Genomic DNA, 22,061 nt, shown 5'->3' on the forward strand with positions numbered 1-22,061 from the left:
AAGCACAGGTGGATGTCAGCTAAATGCTGCTGGTGTCAGCCAGGCGCCTGAGCAGACCCACGGGATGCCTTTTTGTTTCTCGGTGGGCGATTATAATCTTCTGTTTCCTAATGCACTGTTCTCTCAGCAGTCTGCTCCGGTGCATGCTGCCCTCCCTTGCTGTCAGCCAGGCAAAATATCTGACTTTGATTGCAAATCAGGTAAATTTATTCCTAGACTGCACAGCTATGATTAGACAGTAAAGGTTGTTGATAAAGGCTTGGGAGCTTTCAGTGACAGTCAATAGGACTCCGCTTCAAAACTCTGCCTGCAAGCTTTGCCACAAATAAAATGGGAGCCTGTGCGTTACCAGGGAGGGGTCTGACTCGGTGAACTGGGAGAGAAAGTGAAACCAGAGACCAAAAGAAGTTGGCGAGATTTTATCTTCATGGCTGGTTTCAGTGTGCACAAAAGCACAGTCATTTAGAAACAGCTGGAATGTTGGTTGGTATCTTACTGCATAGAAAAAGGAGGGGTGAAATAGTGTAAAATCTGAAAACAAATAAGGTAAGAACAAAAGAAAGAAAGACATCCCAACCCACATGGAAACCAGAAAGTGCCCAATACTACAGAATCTGAAAGTCAAGGTGGTGAAGTAGTACTGCCTGTTCACTATATGGGAACCTCAAAAAAAAAAAAGCAGGTGGCATAGGATCCAAACCATCCCAAATTATGGTGTTGCTGGGAAGCTCCTAAATTTAAAAAAAAAAAAAAAACGCAACTACACATACCTAAAATAGAAGGAAAAACCTGTACAGATGGTATTTTATATTTTATTTATTATATTCAACAGCCTAAAGGAAATGGTTTAACTCACTAAATATTACGGCTGCACTAAGTGAAAGATATTAGTTTCCACCACCACAAAGGTAATTAGCAGGCTATTTAGTGCAGAGTAGCAACAAAGTATCTTTATGATACAGTTTAAGCCATATATTGGAAGCAACGGGAAGAACATAACTTTACAGTTGCAAAACTGAGTGAAAAGCTGTATTTAAGCTTAAACATGATGGAAGGCGGAGCCAGGACCCCATGATCAGAGATGGCCACAGGCATCGTTGCTTTCCATTTCCTCCAACGTGGCTCTGAGCATTCAGCACTTCCGCAGGATTAAAGATACAGCACCATCCACATACCCCCTCATACATTACCCCACTAATTTCATGTCTAAAACCCAAACCACTAGTGACAGTTCCGTCATGAAAAGAAGCGAAAGATCACAGCTGATACTATAGCTGCATAAAAATTTTCCAGCAGATGGGTTACATGATGCTACCCATGATGACAGCTGTAAACACACGAAGCTAAAGGAAGTTTTTTTGATCGAATAAAAGCTAGTAGTGGATCTAACAGTTTTCGTGGTCAGACTGAAGACTTGTGGGAAAAAGGCGCTGATCAGATTCACTGTTAAAATAAGAGACACAACTTGATACTCGTCAAGTAAACAAGTACTGACGCTGCACTCACAAGACCCAAATTCTGTAAAAATTACACATACAGAGAAGCATGATTATATAAGTAAATGGTAAGTATTATAAGTATTAAATTATAAGTATTGTAAGTAAATGATGTGTAAACCAAACACATACCATTTGATGAAAAAAGATTACTTTTCTTAACTGACCATGAACAGCAAGTGATTTAAGTACAGCAGCTGAACAAAGTAACTCCTGTCTCCTTAGTGCTTGAATAGTAAAGTAACTGCTACATGTCCAGTTATTACACTTAAGAGTTGACAGCTGATAAATTTCTTTATTCAATTCCTCTTGCTTTCAGTTCTGATCGAACTCGCTGCAGGTAATCAGGATCAGGGTAACCAAAACTAGGAGAAGAAGAAAAGAATTGTTTGGGCTACTTCTGCAATGAAGTACTTGACAGTTCTACAGAGTCTTCTCCATAAAATCTCTTAAAACACTTCACAAATTTTATGCACTTACTTCTTACTCTACAGAGAAAACAGACCCTACTTTGCAAGTCAAGAGAGGTGGTACAGACAGGGTAAAGCTAAAAACTTAAGAAAAGGAACTGCTGAATTTGGTTGTCCAAACTGATGCTAAGAACTTGATTTTCAAAGATGCCTGCTGTCTCACTTGAAAATGATACGGTGCTTGGGTACGCATCTTTCTGAACATCAGACCTGAAGCATATCCAACTGAGCATTCAAAACACAAATATAACGGCACCTCTGGATTTTAGGTAGTGCACCACCAGAAGAGTGTATGAAGCAAGTGGTAACTCAGGAGAGCATTTAGGCAGAGCAGGCTATACAGTAAAACTGATACTTTTTGCTCTTTTATGATTCTAGCCCAGAAAGGAGGATCTGGACACAAATCTTCAGAACTTGCATGAAGACGCCTGGCCCTGAGAGGCTGCAGCAAGCTTGGAAGGATTGTTCCAAGCCTCCCTCTTGACTCTCCAAGATTTTTTCCAGGAGCCAAACATTTTCCTGACATAATCCATAGTTAATCATATCTTTAAGAATGGTCAGTTGTACATGCATTAAGGGCTGGAATGTAGCGATCCTAATTGGAAGACCATTGAGGAATTAGTGCTACACACAACCGTGAATGGGAGCAGGCCCAGGCCTGTGCCGTGCTGTACCGCGCCACGCTGCAGGTGCGGTGTGGCCTTCAGGCCTGTGTTGTGCTGTGCACACCCTATGGCCGCATGACAGACTCAGCCAGCTCGCTCTAAGAAAGGTGGGGGCGGCTCCCACTCGGTACCAGTGACTACGCCACCTGCATGTCCTTGCCTTTATTTACAAGTGCAGGAAGTCCTCAAGAAATGCTGAATAGTTATCTTCCACTAAGAAAATCCTGTAATAGCTAGAAATACCAAAACAGGGTAACCCTTTCTACGGACAGGGTCAGCATGGTGTCCTGTGCTCTGACCAGAGGCCCACTGAATGCTGCGCAACTCAGGGTGCCTAGCATCTAAAAGGACATAACCACATCTATACTACAATCTCTTTCTTCTCGCTGTTAGCTCCGATAAGTAGAATTTCAAGTCGTATTTCACAGACTGACATCTTTACCAGGATCATAATGGACCAGCACCTCCTGGTGCAAACCAGCAGGTGACAGAAGAGGCTGAGATCAGGAGTCCAACCTTAGCTGCTATCAAGCTGCCTTAGCTTGCTGTCCTGTCCTCTACTACAAGTGGTTTCTAATCAGAACAGTTATCAGCTGAGTAGGTGCTTTACACAGCTCACTGGTGAACGAGCAGCCTGAGAGGCAACCAGAGACTACCTTGTGAGTATGATGTGTATAACGAGCTCATCCTTGTTCCAACTGTCCAAACTGGTTTGAAGGTGATTCAAGTCTGGTTCCATAAAGCATTCCACAATCATTCTGTTAGTGACAAAATATGAAAGCTCTGCGTGCAAAACATTCAGGGTAGCCTTCCTGACAACAGTAGCAATAAAATTACATAAAGAGAAGACTACTTACTTGGTAGGTCCTCCAGTCATGGAAGTTTTGTGGTGAATATCATTCCATGTGATAACATCTTTTGCGCCAGTAGTACGAGACTGACCCACTGTGAAAATCAATTTTTGGTTAAAGGCTCTTTTGAGGAGCTGCAGAATTTCTTGCCCTTCCTTATTGTCAGGTAAATATGCTGTTCGAGAAGTTGCACTGTAAGGTTTCCCTGGGTTTGGATGATTCCTCTATTTTGCAGAAAAACAAAACAAAACCACATTATAAATCAAAAATGCTTTGAAAGCGTGAAAATGATACATCCCAGCTTTCGCAATACTTTTTATCCTTTCTTTGATTCAGAAGGACATAGCATGACTAATGACTGATTTTGAGGAGTTTTTTCTCATCAGATAATTTCTGTCATTTAAGTTTCATTTACATTTTCTTGTCATCACTCATGTGTGAGAAGCAGAAAAGGTACTGCTCAGCAACAACAAAAACATCTCTGTATTATCTACACTGTTTTCGGCACAAACCCAAAACACAAGCGCTGTACCAGTTACTATGAAGAAAATCAACTGCATCCCAGCCAAAACTAGCACACATCCATTGCTATTTTTAAATTTGTTTTTTCTTCTTTGTTCTCCCAAATGCATGTCACCCCAACCCTGGCTTTTTCATTTATACCGTTTTCAGTCCTATGCACATGGCTCTGAGCACATAACACAAGCTGGTTTCTCACCTGCAAAGCTTGCAAGCCAGCTCACTATTCACTTTTGTCTGTTGGTGTTGGCAGCTACAAGAATGCCTCAGGGAATCCTCATTATACGCACAAAATTTTGTTTACAAATCACTCCATAGATTTCAGTTTAGTTATTCACCATGTACAAATTAAAGACAGGTAGCTCTGTCCTGGTCCATAGAAAATGGAATGCTACCATTTGACTGTTTAATTCCTACTATATTACTTAATTTCAACCAAAACCACTGAATTAAGTACCTGCAGATTTATACAGAACAAAGAAAGATCTCTCCTGGATATGCATTAAAATGAGGGGAAAATAGCTAATTTTATATTCACTATTGGTTTTGTTGTGGGAAAAATATATCTTATGAAACTTTAAATATACTTACAGTTTGAATACCACCGTGCATGTAATATTTAATCTCTATAGTACCACATCTGGGATAACCAGGGAGAGATGACAGCAGTGTTCTAGTTGACATTATTCCCTCTGGTTGGTCTCCTTTCATGGGTCCATAGAAGGTGTTACAAATAGGACAAGTTTGCTTGTAAGACATGGCCTGGGTGATGCAATCTTTGCAAAATACGTGATTGCACTTTTTCAGTATTTCTTTATCAATAATTCTCTCCATGCAAATTGGACACATATCTTTGTCGTTTTCTGTCTTTGCCTTAGCCTGTCCTTCAGAAGAAACATTATTCTTTTGCCTGCCATTGTGTTTCTTCCCAGATGCTCCTGTAGCTTGATAGCTGAGATCAGAGGACACTGGTGGTCTATTTTTAGTTTGTGGTGAGTCTTCAGTGTTAAGAAGGTTTACAATAAGATTTTCAGCAACATAAAGATTGTCTGGTAAACCACTTAAGATGATTTTGTCTTCCTTCTTTGTAAGTTTTACATGCAGATCTTCCAATCGTTTTCCATTAAACAGCGTATCTAATTTTCTATTCTGACCTTCTGAAAGTTTCAAGCTGATGTGTTTTTCTCTTAACATTGCAAAGGCATTCTGAAATGCATTGATGAAACTTTCAGTAGCATGTGAAGACATATCAGTAGTTTTGTTCCTAGGCCTAAATACTATGAGCATCTTCTGGCTACATGAACTGACTCTCATTTCTGTTACTGTATCAAATTTGTCTTTAATGCCTTCAATTTCTTTGCTTATCTTTGTTTCCAACAGTTTAAACAGAGAAGCATCAACTTCAATTCCATTCCTGTACTTGTATAGTTCAGATGATATTTTCATATTCTTTTCAGCTTGGCTGTTCTTAGCTTCTTCTGCTAGAAACGTTTTGGCAAGTAAAATCACACTCGCTGGACCACGGAGTAGCAGCTGATTCCCTTCCCCTTTGGCAAGAAGATTACTAAACCTAGCATTTAATTTCATTATTGTCTCATTTAATGTGTCACTGTTTGTTATAGGAATTTTTTCCTGTTTCAGATCTTCTACACTTTTCTGAAAAGTTCTGATAAAAAAATCATTAGCTTCTTGTATTGATGAAGGGCTTTTATCAGAAGTGAGACATACTGATGTGGTTCCATTGTCATTATCTTTACTTCTTATACACACTCCAAAACGTTCACGTAGTACTTTGATTTGTTGTTTGCAGGTGTGAATGAAATATTCATAGAGAGCTGACAGAACTGTAAGCTCATTCATTTCTTCAGTATTCAGAACATTTTCATCTTTCAAATCATTTTCACTTTCAGAATGTGAAAAATCATGTTTTGGGTCATTGCCTGCAAGGATATCCTTGAAGTAGCGATAAGCTTTTTCAATATCTGTAAAATCTCCCGTCAATTTCTCAGAGCCATCAATATTAGGATTTCCTTCTCTTTTTAAATTTGGACATACAATGGTAATTTTCTCCCTCTGCTGTTCAGTGAACATACTGGTATTCAAAGTTGCAGATACTGTAAGAAATATCTAAAGAGAAGACAAGAAGATAGCGGTATTTTTTTTTCCATGGTTCTCTGCTTGCTGCTTCTGTATTTTGAACAAGGAAAAGCTCTGTACATCTCAGTAGGGCCAGATTACTACTGACACATTTGCACATAGTGTTTCTTTTCAGTCACGTACACTGACATTACAGTACACTGATATTATACATTGAAGTAAAGCGATCTGTTTCTAAGTCAGCAGCAAAAATGAAATTTGCTAATGTCACCTGCATTGCAGGAACAAAGACAGTAACTTTGCTACTTACTTTGAGACTGTGACTTGTACCCTCTACTCCTGACCTCTGGTAATATGGCTAGCATTACTGATGCCATTTTATGAGGCAAACAGCCACTCTCTGTGACCAAGCTAGTTATGCATTAGTCCCTCTTCCCCTCATTATCCGGCCCTGGAAGGTCCTGCGCAGACCTTCATCCAAGCAGACGAAGCAAACAGATTTCTTCTTCCCCCCTCTATCATTCTCAAGGTTCCTGGGCACCAGCGGCCTACTACTCCCCTCCTTATTGGCCTTGAAAGTCCCAGGCACCCTGCCAACCAGATGGTGATGACCCCATCATCATGGGAAGCGTAACCACATGCAGAGCACTGTCTAAAAAATCAAGCAGTTACAAGTGCTAAGTGGGAACTTGGATCACAACTGCTGCTGAACAGTGAGACCTGTGATCCCCCAGTGGCCAGGGACACCCCCAGCATCCTCCACTTCCTCCAAGGACCGAGTGATTCATATTCTTTTATGTGTTTTTTGAGTCTAGATTATGACTGTTGTATCGATACAGCATGCCAAGTATTAGAGATTTGGCATGATCTACAGAGGGTCCAGGTGGTTACAGAAACCATAAATGAAACTGTGTTACAAAACTCAGTGCTACGCTGCAAAATTGTACCACACTGATTCTGCTTGCAGAAATCCTGTGCAGAAATTCTGATAATCAATTCTATGCTATGCTAATCATAAAATCCTGTGAAAAAAAATAAAGCTTTAATTGTAACTACAGTTTAGTGCCATGACCATTCTACCAAGGATCCCCAAAAGAACCGGTCTGTTCCCTTAGTGTCAGATGACAGAGACAGAACATGTTTTAACAGCACATACAAGTTATCTTACATTGTTCTTTAATTATATTAGACTTTTCAGTTTTCTCTTAGCATCTTTCTTAAAAAAATTCCCAAAAGTCATGCTTTAGTACCTCAGGGTTAAGGCAGAAAACAGGATTCTGAAAAATAATAACAAACATGTTCACATCTACTTCCCACAGACAGAAGGATAGGGAAATTGCAGTATACTGCTACAGATGTCAGGTACCACTATGTTAGCATACGCTGTATCTCAAAAACTACATCTAAGCTACTGTGCAAAAGAAGGTACACCCTCTGGGCCAGATATTGGTGTCTTGGTAGCACCACAACCACATCACATAGCCTGGCCCTACCCCGTGTCTCTTGACACACAGCCGATCTTTTCTGCATAACTTTTAGTTCACAGTGTCTGAAATAGTGTTTGCTGTGCTACACCGAATGCTGAGGTAAGGGATCAGAGTAATCAGAGCTGTCTGAAGGTGCATGCTAAAATAGTGTTAAGAGGTCTGTGTAGCAGGAAGGGAACCAAATCTCATACAATTCTTCCACCTTTTCGGAGCGGTCCTTGGTGCTTACTATCCCCTGAAACCTGCCAGGGTACCACTTTGAGGAGCAGTGGTTGGTACACACCAAAGCCATGGTAAAAAACATGCTGCCTGTTAACAGGAGTGGATGACCTGTCATCCAGCACTCAAAAGTTGCTCCCTGCTCCTGTTTTATTGACTAAGATAATGGCAGGTCCTGATGTTGTCTAAACACAAATTACCAAACTTTGATTTAGTGTTTAACTACATGTTAAACAAATCTGTGCACAAAGTTTAGGCCAAGCTGACTCTCTAAAGCTGCTAAAAGTGACAAATGAAGGGACTTCAGCCTTGGGAAGGACGGGAAACAAAGAATGGATGGTGAAAAGCACACTTATTTAAGTTATAAAGAAAGAAGCCTCCAAATGAGGAAAGTTCTGCCACAAGAGGAGACAAGCTGACAAAGTTTTGCAATCCACAGAAAAGTAGTTGAAAGTAGGACAAAAGTAATTGTGGTAGTGGGAGATTGTGACCTCTGACTCAAATAGTCCCCCGAAAGAGGGCAAACCCCTGTTTCGGGAGCATGTGTAGTTAGTAAAAAACCATCAGCAGTGCTACCTGAGGACGCATACTAGTTTGTGTTAGAAGTGAGAAACTTGTGAGCAAGCCCGTGCGTGAGTGAACATGAATATGTAACGCACGGTGCATGTGCAAGTACTCTGCTGTTCCCACCGTGTGCCTGCCGGTGAGCGGGTGTGCACGCCGGGCAGAGCGATCCCCCTGGGGTACGCCTGCTCCTTGACGCTACGTGGGTGTGAAAAGGTTCAATCCCGATCTCGGTGACAGTGACACTGCTTGTTAACTGCTCTCCTGATGTACCTTTTTGGTGATGACTTCTCTTGCTGTGCCCCCATGGCCTCTGGCCGCCTGCTGCTCCTGCTGAGGTGGGGGACAGCTGGAACGGACGGGGCCGCTGGGGGAAGGCTGCTCTGTCACTCGGCCCTCGCTCGGGTCCCCTTCTCCCTGCTCGATGATTATCTTCAGGTGCCTGGCTCCGATCTCCAAGGTGTGATCTGTGCGCGACACCACGCTCCTCTTATCTGCAGCGAGGCGGGAACACGCCGGTGAGGCGGACCGCGTCCCCTGCGGCCCTGACGGCTACGGGCGCCCACCGGGGCCCGCCGCCCCGGGCACAAGATGGTGCCCCCGGCCGCCATTTCCCGCCCGCTCAGGCGGCGGCGGGCTCAGCGCGCCGCCAGCCCCCCAGGGCCGCCCCCTCAGCGCGGCGGCGGGAGCTGGCCGAGCCGCGGGCCCCGCCGCCCCCAGCCCCTCTCCTCCGGCCCCTACCTCGCTCCTGCTGGAAGCGCACCCAGTAGGTGCCGGGCTCGGGGCCCGTCTGCACCTCGCACTCGCCGCCCCCCGACCGCTTCCCTGACTGGAAGTAGCTCTGGAGCTTGAGCAGGGGCTTCTCGCTGGCGTCGGGCGCGGGGCAGAGCCGCACCAGCAGCGCCGCCGCCATGACGCCTGCCGCTGCCCGCTTTCGCTTTCGTTTCCCGCCCGGGGCCGCGCTTCCCCGCCCCGCGCCCTGCTCGGGCTCCCAGCGCTGAGGGGCCGGCGGCTGCGCCGCGCAGCGCCGCTTGATGGGGATCCTGCAGGTAACGGAGCGGGGCGGGGGGGCCCGGGGCTGGCGGCGGCGGCCCGACGCGGGGCGGCAGCGCCCGCAGGAGCCGGGGCAGCTGCGGCGGGAGGCGCCCCGGTGCCGGGGCCGGGCCGGGGCTGCGCGCACCGCGCTGCCGGCGGGGCTCGGGGCCGGGGCCGCGGGCAGGGCGTCGGTCCCCGCGTCGGTCCCCGCGCCCGCTGCCGGCGGCGACCTGCCCCGGCGGCCCAACGGGGGCCGGGGGAGGCTGGGGGAGGCTGTGGGGCACCGCCCGCGGGTTCAGCTGGGAATGGCATTTGAAGTGTTGGAAAACCTGTTTTTGCAAAGTTTTTGCAAATAAAGTTTTGCAAAAGGCGGTGCTGCTGCTTTTGCTTGCGACAGAACCGCGCCTGCAGGAACGCAGCCCATCGGGCCGTAACGCGTATTTTCTCTTTCCTTTTCTTTTTTTTTTTTTTTTTTTGCAATAGAGTTACAGTCCGTTGAGCTGGGCAGCGGGCAGTTCAGGTAAGCCATCTTCCCCCATGTAAGTTGAACATTGCCAACTGCGGCTAGCAAACTGGAAAACATCAACATGGAATAGCCAAAAGCAATCTGAAATGTATGAATTAGACGCAGTTATGAATCAACGTTATTATTCATTACTTCAACAGAATTTGCTTGCATTTCTCTTTTAAGAGTAAGAGTTCCGAAGTGTTTTGATGAGTCGGTGTGTAATACTTTGTGAGAAACGTTAGAATTTTTAAAAGCAGGTTAGCATATTCCAGAGAAAAGTCTGATGAAACTGTTACAAATTGATTTACACTAATTAACGTGAACTACTGCCTATAGTACTGCTGACATCTGCCAAGAGAGGGCTGTATAGCTACAGTGATGTCGTCAAAGCTGCCCCACTCTTTACCATTATTTTTGTTCACTGATAAAAGTGGTTTAAAAAGCCCTTCTGAATTCACAAGTTCCATACAAAGAAAGAACTTGCTTGTGGGCTTTATGTGCAGACCAAAGAAAAGCCACAGAATTAAAGACAAAGCTCAGTGTAAGATCTCTGTGGTACGGTTAAAAGAACGTGTTGGCAAGTTCTCTCTTGTGTGTCTCTGCCTGTGTGCTGTGAGTCACTGACTCTGCAAAGGCCTTGGACCTTACGGGAAATCAGTAACAAAAAATACTAAACACGCCCTGGAGAGGGCAGAGGCAGGCTTCAGCCTTTCCAGAAAACAAGCTCGGAGGGGAACAAGTTGGTTTTCTGCTTTTACAAGCATTCTGAATCCCCGGATATGGCGTAGCTTTTCATATTTGCTTTCTCAGCTGGAATTTTAGTGGCAAGCACAGCTAACAGTAGCATTGCAGCCAGTTAAAGCCCTGTAACAGCATCTTTTTCAAAGATGTTCTTCTCCCACTTGTCTGTTCCTTTTTCCTCCTCACCATTCAGTTATGCTGCTGCATCAGGTTTTGAGGTTGGTGCTCAAACTCAAATTTTCTGGTGTGTTGTGTTTTTTTGTTTGGTTGGTTGTTTTTTTTTAATTCAGATCATGTCACTGATTCATTTATGAATATGGCCCTGACAATGGTTGTCAGCCTAATAATGGTGGGGAGAATAAACCGTAGGAAAGGGGAGGCAAGGGAGCGGGGGATGAGAACAAGTAACATGAGGAGACACATCTTAACCAAGCTTTCTCCTCCAGTAAAGGGTAAGGCAAACCTAAACTCTCAAGTCACCACAGGCTCAGTGATACTGTTGTCTGCCTTTCGTTGCTTAGTTGGACTTTCTAAGGCTATGAAAGGGGGAGAAAGAAGATCAGACTATGCCAGAAAATACTGATAAGTAATGGCAGTAGGATAAAATTGAAAGCTATAAACCATGCTTCTGTATAAAACCCAGTGTTTTGACAGTAGTATCTTTGGTTTCACTTTGTATTATTCTGTATCCTAGGGCCAAGCATGGTAATGGATGAGGACAGCTTGGTGATCCCCATCAAAAAAGATGTCTATGAAGTTCTTAAGAAAAGAGAGAACTGCCTAAGTAATCTCATTTATAAAAAGTTTGTTTGTATATCAACCTTCAAAAGTACAAAAGGTGCTGTTGAAGTGTACAGGAAAAAACTGAAGCAGGGAATTTACATTTGTGTTTGTAAGGATGATCTCACAAGACACAAGGTCGATGCTTTGGTGAATGCAGCCAATGAATATCTAGATCATGCAGGAGGCCTTGCTTTAGCCCTTGTGAATGCTGGAGGGTCAGAAATACAAGAACAAAGCAATCTTCATATTAAAAAGTATGGAAAACTCACAGCTGGCAAAATAGCAGTGACAGGTGGAGGGAAGCTTCCTTGTAAGAAAATTATTCATGCAGTTGGTCCAAGGTGGACCATTTATGAAAACGAAAGATGTTGTGACCTACTTCACGAAGCTATTGTGAACGTTCTGAAATACGTTAGTGCTCCAGAAAATGCTATAAAGTCTGTGGCTATCCCAGCAGTGAGTTCAGGTATTTTTGGCTTCCCGCTCAGTTTGTGTGCTCAGGTAATTGTGATGGCTATAAAGGAATTTGTTGAGGCAGGTCCACCAAGCTGTCTCAGGGAAATCCGCCTGGTGAACATCTATGAGCCTGCAGTTGCAGAAATGAAGAAGGCCTGTGAAAAGTTTCTGGGTGATCCTAGTTCACTTCCAGAAACTCTTTCAGTTTCACCCAGCCAGTCTTCAACTTTCATCAAACTTGGAGGCACTCGCTTGCGCATCATAAGAGGATTCCTTGACGAGCAGAAGGTAAGTCTGTCCCGTAATGTGTTGAACATGGAGTTGCCACCAAGTCTTGACAGGATTTGGAGCCCAAGAGTTCAGAACACATATTGTATTGGTCCGCTGAGTAGTTATCTTCTCAGCCTGGTGAGAACTTACAAGTGGTAAATAAATGATAGCAGCAAGGAATGTATTTTTTTGTGTGTACATGCTGTCATGGTATAATAGGAAGCAGCTAAAGATTGCATGATTAATAAACATTAACATAGGGATATATTATTATATTCTTATTATAACATCATGGGAGTTCACATTTTATCATGCATTCCCTAGAAGTCTACTCCTATTTTTTGCCTTGCTTTTTTTCCCTATCATTTATGTTCTCATAGATGTGACTACTGGAGTTATTCAACAAAGACTGTAACAGCTGAAAATAACTCACAGATGATAACACAGAAAATAACACAGATGATGTGCACCTTACCTTTAAACAGTGCATCATTTAAATGGATTCATTTCACTTAACTAGAAAATCTGTTGCAAAATACATGAGCTTAGTCATAGTAATCCAACAGAGCTCTTAGACTAGAAGCTACATCACAGAAATGGCATTTGCTTTTAGCAAATACTGTACTTTAACAAAAATCGTAACTTGTTTTAAAGAAGTGTCTTAATTGAGTAGGAAGTTCATTTTTTTTTATATGAGAGCAAAGGATCACAAAGTTGACACTGTAGGGAATTTTATTAACCAGTTCTACAGCAGTGAAAGATACCTTGTGCCTTCAAGGCTATGAGGAAAATATGCTCCAAAGTCCTGTATCTTTAGGTAATCTTCAACAATTGAAGTTAGAACAGTTACTGTAAACAAGTGTTTTGCAGTTTACATATTTAATTCGAAATACAGAAGACCTACTACAGGGATCTGCTGTTTCCACTGGGAACTGGAAGCAACCATGGCTTTGCAGCTCCCCTGTGTGCACTGGTCCTGCTAGTTTGGTGAATGCTTGCTGCCCTCACATGGGGAGCATCCGTGTGGGCTGGGATAATGGAGCGCACTGTAGTTTTCACCTGCTCGTTGATAATCAGCTGCAGAATTGCATTTGATGAGGCACATATGGGTCACTTCTGTAGCTGGGGTAATAATTCTGTTGAATACACATTGATGACTTGACCTCTTCAATTGACTCACACTATTGGCTTCGGAAAAAATGTCTGCGTTTACTGCCACTAGAAGGTGCATACTTTGATGTATTCCAGCACTGCCCTTAGTAGTAAGAGAAGCTTTCTAACAGCTGATCTGCTGCAGTGAGGTTTTCTTAAAAGGGATTGTTCCTTGAAAGAATGCTCTCTATAGTAGCAAAGCTTGCAAATAGTAAACTTAAACTATACTGAAACTTAGCACTCTTTTCTTCCAGACTACAGCTGTTGTTAATACTGTGTCTGTGAATGGCGAGCCTTACGTTCCAGTTTCAGGCAGACTGCTGCAAAAAGCAGGTCCAGCTCTTCAGGATGAACTTATGTCTCAGATTAGATATTCTTCGTCTTATAAAGAACTCGTAGTAACAAAAGGGTATAATCTGCCCTGTGAGTTTGTACTGCACATTGTATGGCCGCAATACCACCACACCGTGTTGCTGTGTGAGGTAATGTTCAGTTAGACTGGATTTTAATTTATTTTCGTGTTGAATGGTATGAGGACTAAAATACTTGGGTCTTTTTCTACAGGTATTAAAAAATGCAGTGACAAGATGCCTGTATTGTCTTCAGGACTATCAGTCTCCTTCAGTTTCTTTTCCAGCAGACGGGATTTGGTCATTAATGCTGCCTGTTGATACAGTGGCAGAGATCATGACTGAAGAGGTTTTAAAATTTGCCAGGATACACCCTGAGAATAAGATAGATGTGCAGTTTGTCTTTTGCCCCGATGACAACAATGCCTATCAGGTAACAGATTGTTAACTACCAATAAGGAAAACCCCAAACTGTAAAAATATACCCAAAGATTCCTATAAATTAAAATAAACTGAATTCTGCACTACTTTTAATATTTGAGTGGCAGGTCCCTTTATGAAACTATTTGTCTCATTAACAGGTATTATCAATATTTACAAATCTTTATTTTCTCTTCACTAAACCTGAAGTTGTCACCCTGTGGTGTGATAACAAAGGGAGGGAGCTGTGAAATTCTCATGACTGTCAGCAAATTTGTAAGAGAGAGTCTACCCTTAATTCATTAGGAAATAAACTCATTCCTTCTCAGGAAATTTCTTTCACACTTTTGTTTTCTTTTTTTTGTATGAAGTTCCTAGGGCAGAACCCTATGAACACGTATGACCTAATGTGAAGGGTTAGAAACAGTGGATAATTACAACTGCAGTGTGCCATTTTCCGCCTTTTGAATATTTGGCTGATGTGATTAATACACAACTATTTTAGATTGCCATCTATTATAAAAGTACAGAGTTTGCTTTTGTTCCCATTTAATTCCAACCATCCATTCTTTCAATGGGTGCAAGAACTAGGTGGAGGGGGCTTGGAACTAGATGATCTTTAAGGTCCCTTCCAAACTGTTCTATAATTCTAAGATCAGATCCATGTTCTGTAACAGTCCCATAAACTGTAAAGGAAGTTGTATGACAGCTACGTACTCGTCACTTAATCCCTTGATAATCAGGGCACAGCAGAAACTCTTTTTGCTGAAAAAAGAAGGAAGGGCAATTTGCCCAATGCCAAATCCACTGCCTAGCAGAGCAGCGCTTCCCAGAGGCTTTCCAGGTGTGATCATGAAGAGGAGCTTTGGAGTAAAGGCAGGGCAATAGTCTAGGTTTTAAAACTGAGTAAGGATTCATCAGTATGAAACTGCAAGTAATAAACACCTTTATCTGCTGTGCTTCCATGAGCTCCAGATATGCCACAACCACAAGGAGCTGGTAAAGGTACCATTCAGTGTGTAAGGTGTTTTACCTTAGGAGACATAGAAGAACAAGAATGCATTTGATACTGTCAGGAATAAAATTTTGGGAAAAGCTGACATGTCAGCTGTTAACATTTTCAGAATTTGGGGTGGGTGGGTGGTGTAACTACAGCTGTAAACTGCTGCTTAACAGGGTTTTGAAGAGACAAATTGTGTATTTGACAACATAAATGGCAAACTGCCCCTAAACTTTTCTTTTTCAAGGCTTTCCAGAGGAAACTTCATTCAGCAACACACAAACTGGGAGAAAAGCAGTGTTACAACAGCAGTGATTATTTGAGTAAGTAACGAACGGAAGGGACATTTCAAGTAGATGAGCACTCCAGACTTGAGAATCTGAAACCTCATTCCTTTAAAAAGAGCTTAGTATTTGCATATGTGTCTTGGGGAAAAGGGGAGGCAAAAATGTGTGAGCATTTTGCATTTTTACATTAATAGGAAAGGAACTGGGCAGTCCTTTATAAAATCTTCAAACATAAAAATCATTGTCAGTGCCTAACTTGTTGGAAGTCATTTAGTGGAAGGCAAATAAACAACCGCACACAAATGCAGAATATTTCTTTTTCCCTGGAAACGTTACCTCCTTGTATCTGATTTTTTTCTGAGCTTACCAAAAGAATAGTGTGTTTCTTGCAGTGTTCATCTTGGGCTGGATATAGAAATTTATGATAGCACTTGAAAGCTCTTCACTCTTCCAGTTCACTTGCATTTAAAAAAAAAATTAAAAAAATCTTTCTTCCAGGTAAAGAGTCAGGCAGTCAAAGCATAAAAGAGACTGCAGATAATGAACCAGCTATTGAACTTAACGGGAATACACATACAATATTGGAAACAGCAGAATCATGGATCCAAGGCATATTACAAATTCAGGAAACTCACCGTGCTGTTATTGAAAACAACTACATCTTTAGCCTTGGTAAAAAAGAGTTTGCAGAACTGTCTCAAGAGTGGCACTCTAGCGTATGTGTACTTGAAGAAGTGAGAGGTGGAAAAGCAAGGCTGGAATTCCAAGGCCCTCCTGATGCTGTGATTGATGCAGTGCTCACAACTGAAAAATTGCTGCTCCGTATGCAACAGAATACTGCAGCCAGACAAGAGGAACTGCTGTACTTAGTGGGTATGTAAACAAGTGACTAATCAATAAGTACCTAAATGAGGTCAAGCATGAAGCAACATACATCTGTGTATTGCTGAGAGTGGACAGACACGCATTTAGTTCACAGGGATAGTGAGCATTGCTTTAATTACCGTTATTACTGTAGTTTGACATAGGAGCCTCTGAAAGACTATTTGTTAGCTCGGCAGTATTCCCAGTAAGGCACCGTTCATACAGGGCTAGCTGTTGTACACCCAGCTGTAATGCCGACTTCCTCCAGGACAGTTTCACTTTAAAGCCTGGCCACTGGAGACTGGCAAAATTTCTGTTTAATTAACACATACCTTTGCTGAACTCTTGCTAGCTACAGCTGGACCACTGTTGCAGGACCCACCAATGGACCTATTCTACAGAATTCTTGACTTTCATTAACAGTTGATAGAACTAGAACAAAAAGCTACTGAGTGATCATTTTTTATCTCGTGTTTGTATAGTCATGCAATATAGATACAGCCCAACTTGCATATAATGGTAGAGAGATGTAATGGAGAAGATAATTGGGTTTTGTTCTTTTCTTTGGTCCCTTCTCTCTGGTTTCTTTAATAAATGTAGAAAAAAGGAACAAATGAGTGTGTATCAGTCCCGCTCAATATTAGGCTCTAGCATTACTTGGGAGAATATTTAACATTCTTTGTTCTTAACTAAACTACCAAACTAAAGTATTGGATCTCTCCCGCTTGCCTTCGCTTCAGAAGTTATGATAACTTGCAAATTTTACTCCCTTATTTGTATTCAGGCCAACCAGAAGCAGGTCAGCTTTCAGAAGGAGGCAGTCACAAGACAGATAGTACCAACTGCGTCCGTATTTCACTGGTGGAATCACACCTTCAGGAGTTTAAGGACAGACAGAAGCAATTTGAAAAGGCTGGGCTTTGTGTTCTCAAGGTAAAGAGGGTATTTGTGGAAAAACTAAATCTCAGGTGATATATTTGAACTAACATGTTTAACGTACATTTAAAAAACACAGATTAACTATTTCAATATATTGCTTTTAAAAATTAAGATCAAATCAGCCTAATCCTTAAAAAGGAGATAGTCATTACTCCTAATAAATTTTAAACATAATGCAAATAATCACTCACAGAGTGTGGTTAAGTTCTGAGAAGTTCTTTTAACTGAACGGTGTACCCTGTGTCTTACTTCATGCTTCAAATGGTCCTTTATAGGACTCTAGAGAAATACAAGGTTGGTATGCTAGAATGAGTACAATGTTCCAGGACACTAATGCAGTGTCTCTGTTTTCTTCTTGTGAGTTTGACACCAAAAATTAGCAACTGAATTTGTCAAGAGTTACGATCTGATTAGTAGTGTGTTGAAGCTGGGATCTTGCTTGCCTCTCAGTGCTTTACTGAACGGGAGGATGAGGCTGTGCAACACACAGAAGTACAGAAGTTTGTAAACAGGGATTTGTGTGCCTAGGAATAACAGCAGGTAACTGGAAACCAGACTGCCAGTGGGTCAGACTGCCTCTCAAAATAATAGCAAATACCAGCCAGATAAAAGCAAGTGCTTCTTGATCTGTAGAGCTAAAGATTTTTGAGTCTGAATGCAAAAGCTACATCAGAATTTAAATCGATGCTGCACCGAGGATCAGCGCTCAGTCATAGCTCAGTGAAATGACTTAAAAGAGCAGAAGTTTGATTGTGCTTCAGCACCTGCATTTTTTAGCTGAGCGGTCAGAGGTCTGGCATGAGCGGGTTGCTGGAGAAGAGGCCTTGCAGGCCCCTGGCACTGACTTTTGCTGTAGGACCATGAGTGGCCCACTGGTGGAGTCAGGTGTGCCAGCGAGAGCTGCTGTGTAGCTGATTCACCTGACATTCTGTGTGGTATTACACTGCATGCAGTTGTGCTTTTGAAAGAACAGCTAATGTAAAGGCCCTCTCATCTTGTGGACCCTTTTTTCCCCCCCGAAAGCTGTAAAATTTTGATCAGTGAGAGCTGAGGTTCTCCATGCCGTACAGGACACTTGCAGTTCTTTACAAGAGCAGGCAGTAAGCACCCACACAGCTTATTCTCAACGTGGTTGATACTGAATCTGTTCAGAACAGCGCAAGTACTGGAAACCAGAACACTAGGATATATTCCTGCTGATTTCAATGAGAGGTGTGAGATAGTAGCATGATTCTTTTTCTGCAGATCAGTTGCACACTTCAGATACCTTATCTGCTTCATGGTCAACGCATCTAAGCTAAAACAAAGGTTCTTAGATTGAAGAGCATAGCCTGAACAAGAGCACTCATGGACTTCATTGATACTGGTCTCCGTTTGCTTACTACACTATATTTATGTTACAGATTGAAAAGATACATAATCCTCTTTTATCTGCTGCATTCCACCAAATGAAAAAAAACATAGAAGAATACCAACGTACCTCCAAAATAACCCACAAGTTGTACCAGTGTGTTCCTGCTCAGTTCTGTAGCTCAGTATGCCAAACTGGATTTCACAGGCTGTATTCTCCACCAACAGGTAAAAAGTTGCTTTGGCATCTTTAACTAAAATGAACAGTGACTGACTACTACAGTTGGATTAAAATCGGAAAAAATGGCATTCCTGAACAAGAACTGTTTCTTACCTCCATTTAGAATCATAGAAGCTTACTTCTTTGTCTACAATAAGATCTTCCTTTTTTTCTTTCCTGATACTGTAGCCAGTAGAGCTCTGGGAGGGTAAGCCTGGATTCTAGCCTACCCCAAACACTGTTGACAGAATTGTTAATATACACATAATGCCATGTCCAAATTTTATTTTGTTGTGTCACTCGTAAAAGGAAGTCAGCATCCTTATCTACTCACTGCAAACATGCATTCAGCAGCTCGATGCTTTAAACTGTGTTCAAAGGAATCACAGAATAATTGAGGCTGAAAGGTACTTCTGAAAGCCAGCTAGCCTAACCCCCAGCTCGAATCGGTTGCGATCAGGGGCAGCAGATAATCTGAGTGAGCCAACTGCCATGCAAACTAGAGTACACTTCGGAAGACAGTTGTGATGTCTATGCAGACGGATGCTTTCAGAAATGGAGAATAAACATTTAGCACTCCATCCTGCAATAGGTGAAGGGTGTGATATTTTTCTTGTCAAATGCAAATTGGGATTTCAGGCTATAAACTGTTAAAAAAAGCGGAGATTTGCCTTTCTTTGCCTATGCAATGTATATGGCACATTCTCACATTTTCAAAGTAATAAATAGGATGGTGGTCTAATTTATTTCTGCTTTTCCACATGATACTATAATAGCATTTTTATGGCGCGTTCCCCTTATAAATGGCAAAGCTTTTTTTCCCACAGTTTACATTATTAAAATCTTACTTTCCCTGGTCCTTTTCAGAGTCCCTAGTACGTGATGACTAAGGTGTCTATATAAATACATTATACCTTGATGTTTTTATCACTGGATTAACAGTTAAACCTTAAAAGGTCACCACTGGAGTATCAGTTAAATCAGAACGGCTATCAGCTGTCATTGCCTATTATTTCAATGGGAGGTCAGTGCTAGCATCAGAGCCACTTAATGCAAATTTACTTCTAAAAGGATGGCATGCATTGACCTGTAAGATAAAACATAATACTGAATGAAGCAGCAGTCCCTTAGTACTACCACCCCAAAATAACCAAATGTTGAAGGCTTTTATTTTTTTCTTCTGAAAATTTTTCTTTCTTTTTCCAGATCAAAAATACGGAGCTGGCATCTACTTTAAAAGGAACCTGAAAAACCTAATCGAGGATAAAGACATGTGGGAGACAGACTCTAAAATGTATGTGTTTGAGGCTGATGTATTAACAGGCTTATATACTAAAGGCAAGCAGTCTTGTATTATGCCACCAGCAGTCGAGGGAGATGATGGTAAGGTGTACGATAGCTTAGTAGATGATGTCAACAATCCCAGCACCTTTGTCATCTTCAACGGTGTTGCAGCCCTGCCACAGTATTTGTTGATTTGTTCCCAGGTGAAGGAGAGCTATATGGCCCCCTGAGGAATACAGCAGCATGCTGAGTATGAATTAATCAAAACGGTAGCTATTGGGAAGGCCCCCCCAGAACAAAGTCTAGTACTAGATTTTAAGAGGATGCTCTACCTAGTAACATGCTGTGATCAAAGTGCCTTGTGCAAAGTGCTCTGAAATATCCGTGAACAAAAAAAGTACACGAGTACCTTAAGGAGATTAGAACAAAATTATCTGTGAGTGGAAATGGAAGGGAAAGCATCACAAAATACAGTTTAACATTTATCTGGTCATTTACTTTATGCCTTAAAATATCCTGAGCATGTGACTATACAGTTGATATTTGTGTACGTTGTCATTCTTCCGTTACATTTTTCTTAATCTCAGATACTGCATATGTTAGCAAAATGCAAGAAATTTTGGTTGTGCCTTCGATTCTTACACTTTCTTTTGACTTAAAATAGATGAATGTATCAGGTGAAAGCTGTTTCCCACTTAGGGGCATGCCATCAAATATACATGGTTGTGACAGATGTTAAGGCAATGCTTCATCATTTCTAAGAGTATTTGGTGTTACAGTTTTTATTAGTTAAGATATTCCGTGCATTGTAGGTACATGTATTCAAAATAAAAAGTATGAATGATGCTATTAGCTAACCTGTTATTTTTCCATACAGTCTTAAGAATGTGACTTGGATTGTATTTGAGATTCAGATTTCTCAGTGGTCAGTCTCTTTGAAAAGCTGCAGAACAGCAGAGAACTGGTTCAAGCTACAGCTCGAAACTGCTCTTCAATTAATCTGGTTTAAAGATTACAGTGTCAGCCTTGCAGCTAGGTATCCCCACACTGCTTCTGCAGTGACCTGAAGCCAGTAAACAGAAGAGCCCAAGAGCCATTATACTCACTTCAATATAAAAGGGGATTCAGCCCAGTTCCCAGGTACTTTGAAACTTTCTGTACTAAAGTTTGAAACTATGATGTTAACAGGGTTTAAAACAAATCTATTGCCCCAAACTAAAAGTTACTACCAGATTTGTCCAATCAGAAGCATTTAAAGCCACCAGTTACGGCCCTAACTAAACACCTACATGGCTTATAAAGAGTGCTGTAATACAGAAATAAAGGCTTATCACTTGGTATCAGCTCTGCTTCTAGATTGAAAAGTTACCTATGGTTAAAACTGTAATCGTCTGGGGAGAAGGGCTTGCATAAAACCACTAAAAAACAAAGTGTCATATGAAAAGCATTTAATCCACATGTAAAAGTGCTATGCTAATGGAGTGCGGTCCAAACCCTAAAACACAGATGAAATTAGCGTTTAATAAAACTTATAAAATAACTTCTTAATGAATTCCCAGCACATTTGGGCTGCACCTGCAACTCCCAAGATAGTAGTCATAGTGCTAGGAACCACTCACAAGTCCAGAGAAATTGCTATAGAAGTCCAATTCTGAATTCTAAGTGAGGTTGCAAGTGGAAATGTTTTTGAACCATTGCAAAACAAACTTTTAAATAAATATGGTCACAGTTTGGTTTTTAAAATTATGTTTAAGATCAGCTGTGTCTACATTGCTGCAAAAGGTTAGCCTTTGTAGTGTATAAGCCTAGTATGTTCTAGTATCATGTTAAACGGGTGTAAGAACCATCTAATACACGAGTCTTGTTCTCACAGAAATCCCAAGGCTACTTTTAGATATTACGCTGGAAGTTTGAAGCCAGAATTAGTCTATTCCCATTTTAACTATTCCATTTAAGCAGCCAGTTCTTCTCTATTTGGCCCGTTTTTCTTCACATATCTTGATTCACACATCACTGCCAGGGTAACACACAGCT

At 41.8% G+C, this 22,061-nt stretch overlaps 2 protein-coding genes across 3 annotated transcripts; one reads left to right on the forward strand and one right to left on the reverse strand.

The window, feature by feature from the left end:
• Positions 1-792: 792 nt before the first annotated feature.
• Positions 793-9,354, reverse strand: DTX3L (deltex E3 ubiquitin ligase 3L). 2 transcript variants are annotated; one of them, XM_055813170.1, is made up of 5 exons: positions 9,110-9,354; positions 8,642-8,862; positions 4,593-6,128; positions 3,489-3,576; positions 793-1,861 (listed from the first exon to the last, which is right to left on the reverse strand). In XM_055813170.1, the coding sequence occupies exons 1-4, from the start codon at positions 9,279-9,281 to the stop codon at positions 3,505-3,507; spliced, it is 2,001 nt and encodes a 666-aa protein (XP_055669145.1). In that variant the 5' UTR covers positions 9,282-9,354; the 3' UTR covers positions 793-1,861; positions 3,489-3,504. The 2 variants fall into 2 exon arrangements, with proteins under 2 accessions (XP_055669145.1, XP_055669144.1); XM_055813169.1 differs by having other exon boundaries at positions 3,489-3,706; positions 9,110-9,349.
• PARP9 (poly(ADP-ribose) polymerase family member 9) lies at positions 9,290-20,879 on the forward strand. Its single transcript, XM_055813168.1, has 10 exons — positions 9,290-9,417; positions 9,887-9,923; positions 11,347-12,179; positions 13,568-13,795; positions 13,878-14,096; positions 15,331-15,406; positions 15,869-16,243; positions 17,019-17,167; positions 18,577-18,751; positions 19,950-20,879. Exons 1-10 carry the CDS (start codon positions 9,403-9,405, stop codon positions 20,255-20,257), a joined length of 2,415 nt encoding a protein of 804 aa, XP_055669143.1. The 5' UTR covers positions 9,290-9,402; the 3' UTR covers positions 20,258-20,879.
• The last annotated feature ends 1,182 nt before the right edge of the window (positions 20,880-22,061 follow it).

This window comes from Falco peregrinus, chromosome 8 (assembly GCF_023634155.1).
Source record: "Falco peregrinus isolate bFalPer1 chromosome 8, bFalPer1.pri, whole genome shotgun sequence".
Taxonomy (NCBI): Eukaryota; Metazoa; Chordata; class Aves; order Falconiformes; family Falconidae; genus Falco; species Falco peregrinus.

Excerpts from the sequence above, each read along its gene's own strand:
- DTX3L (XM_055813169.1), bottom strand. The coding sequence starts at position 9,281 with ATGGCGGCGGCGCTGCTGGTGCGGCTCTGCCCCGCGCCCGACGCCAGC. Across the intron at positions 6,129-8,641 it reads GAGAAGTCATCACCAAAAAG|ATATTTCTTACAGTATCTGC; the intron begins GTACATCAGGAG and ends TCTTCTCTTTAG. Across the intron at positions 3,707-4,592 it reads TGCACGGTGGTATTCAAACT|AGGAATCATCCAAACCCAGG; the intron begins GTAAGTATATTT and ends TCTGCAAAATAG.
- PARP9 (XM_055813168.1), top strand. Across the intron at positions 16,244-17,018 it reads GGAACTGCTGTACTTAGTGG|GCCAACCAGAAGCAGGTCAG; the intron begins GTATGTAAACAA and ends ATTTGTATTCAG. Across the intron at positions 18,752-19,949 it reads GCTGTATTCTCCACCAACAG|ATCAAAAATACGGAGCTGGC; the intron begins GTAAAAAGTTGC and ends TTCTTTTTCCAG.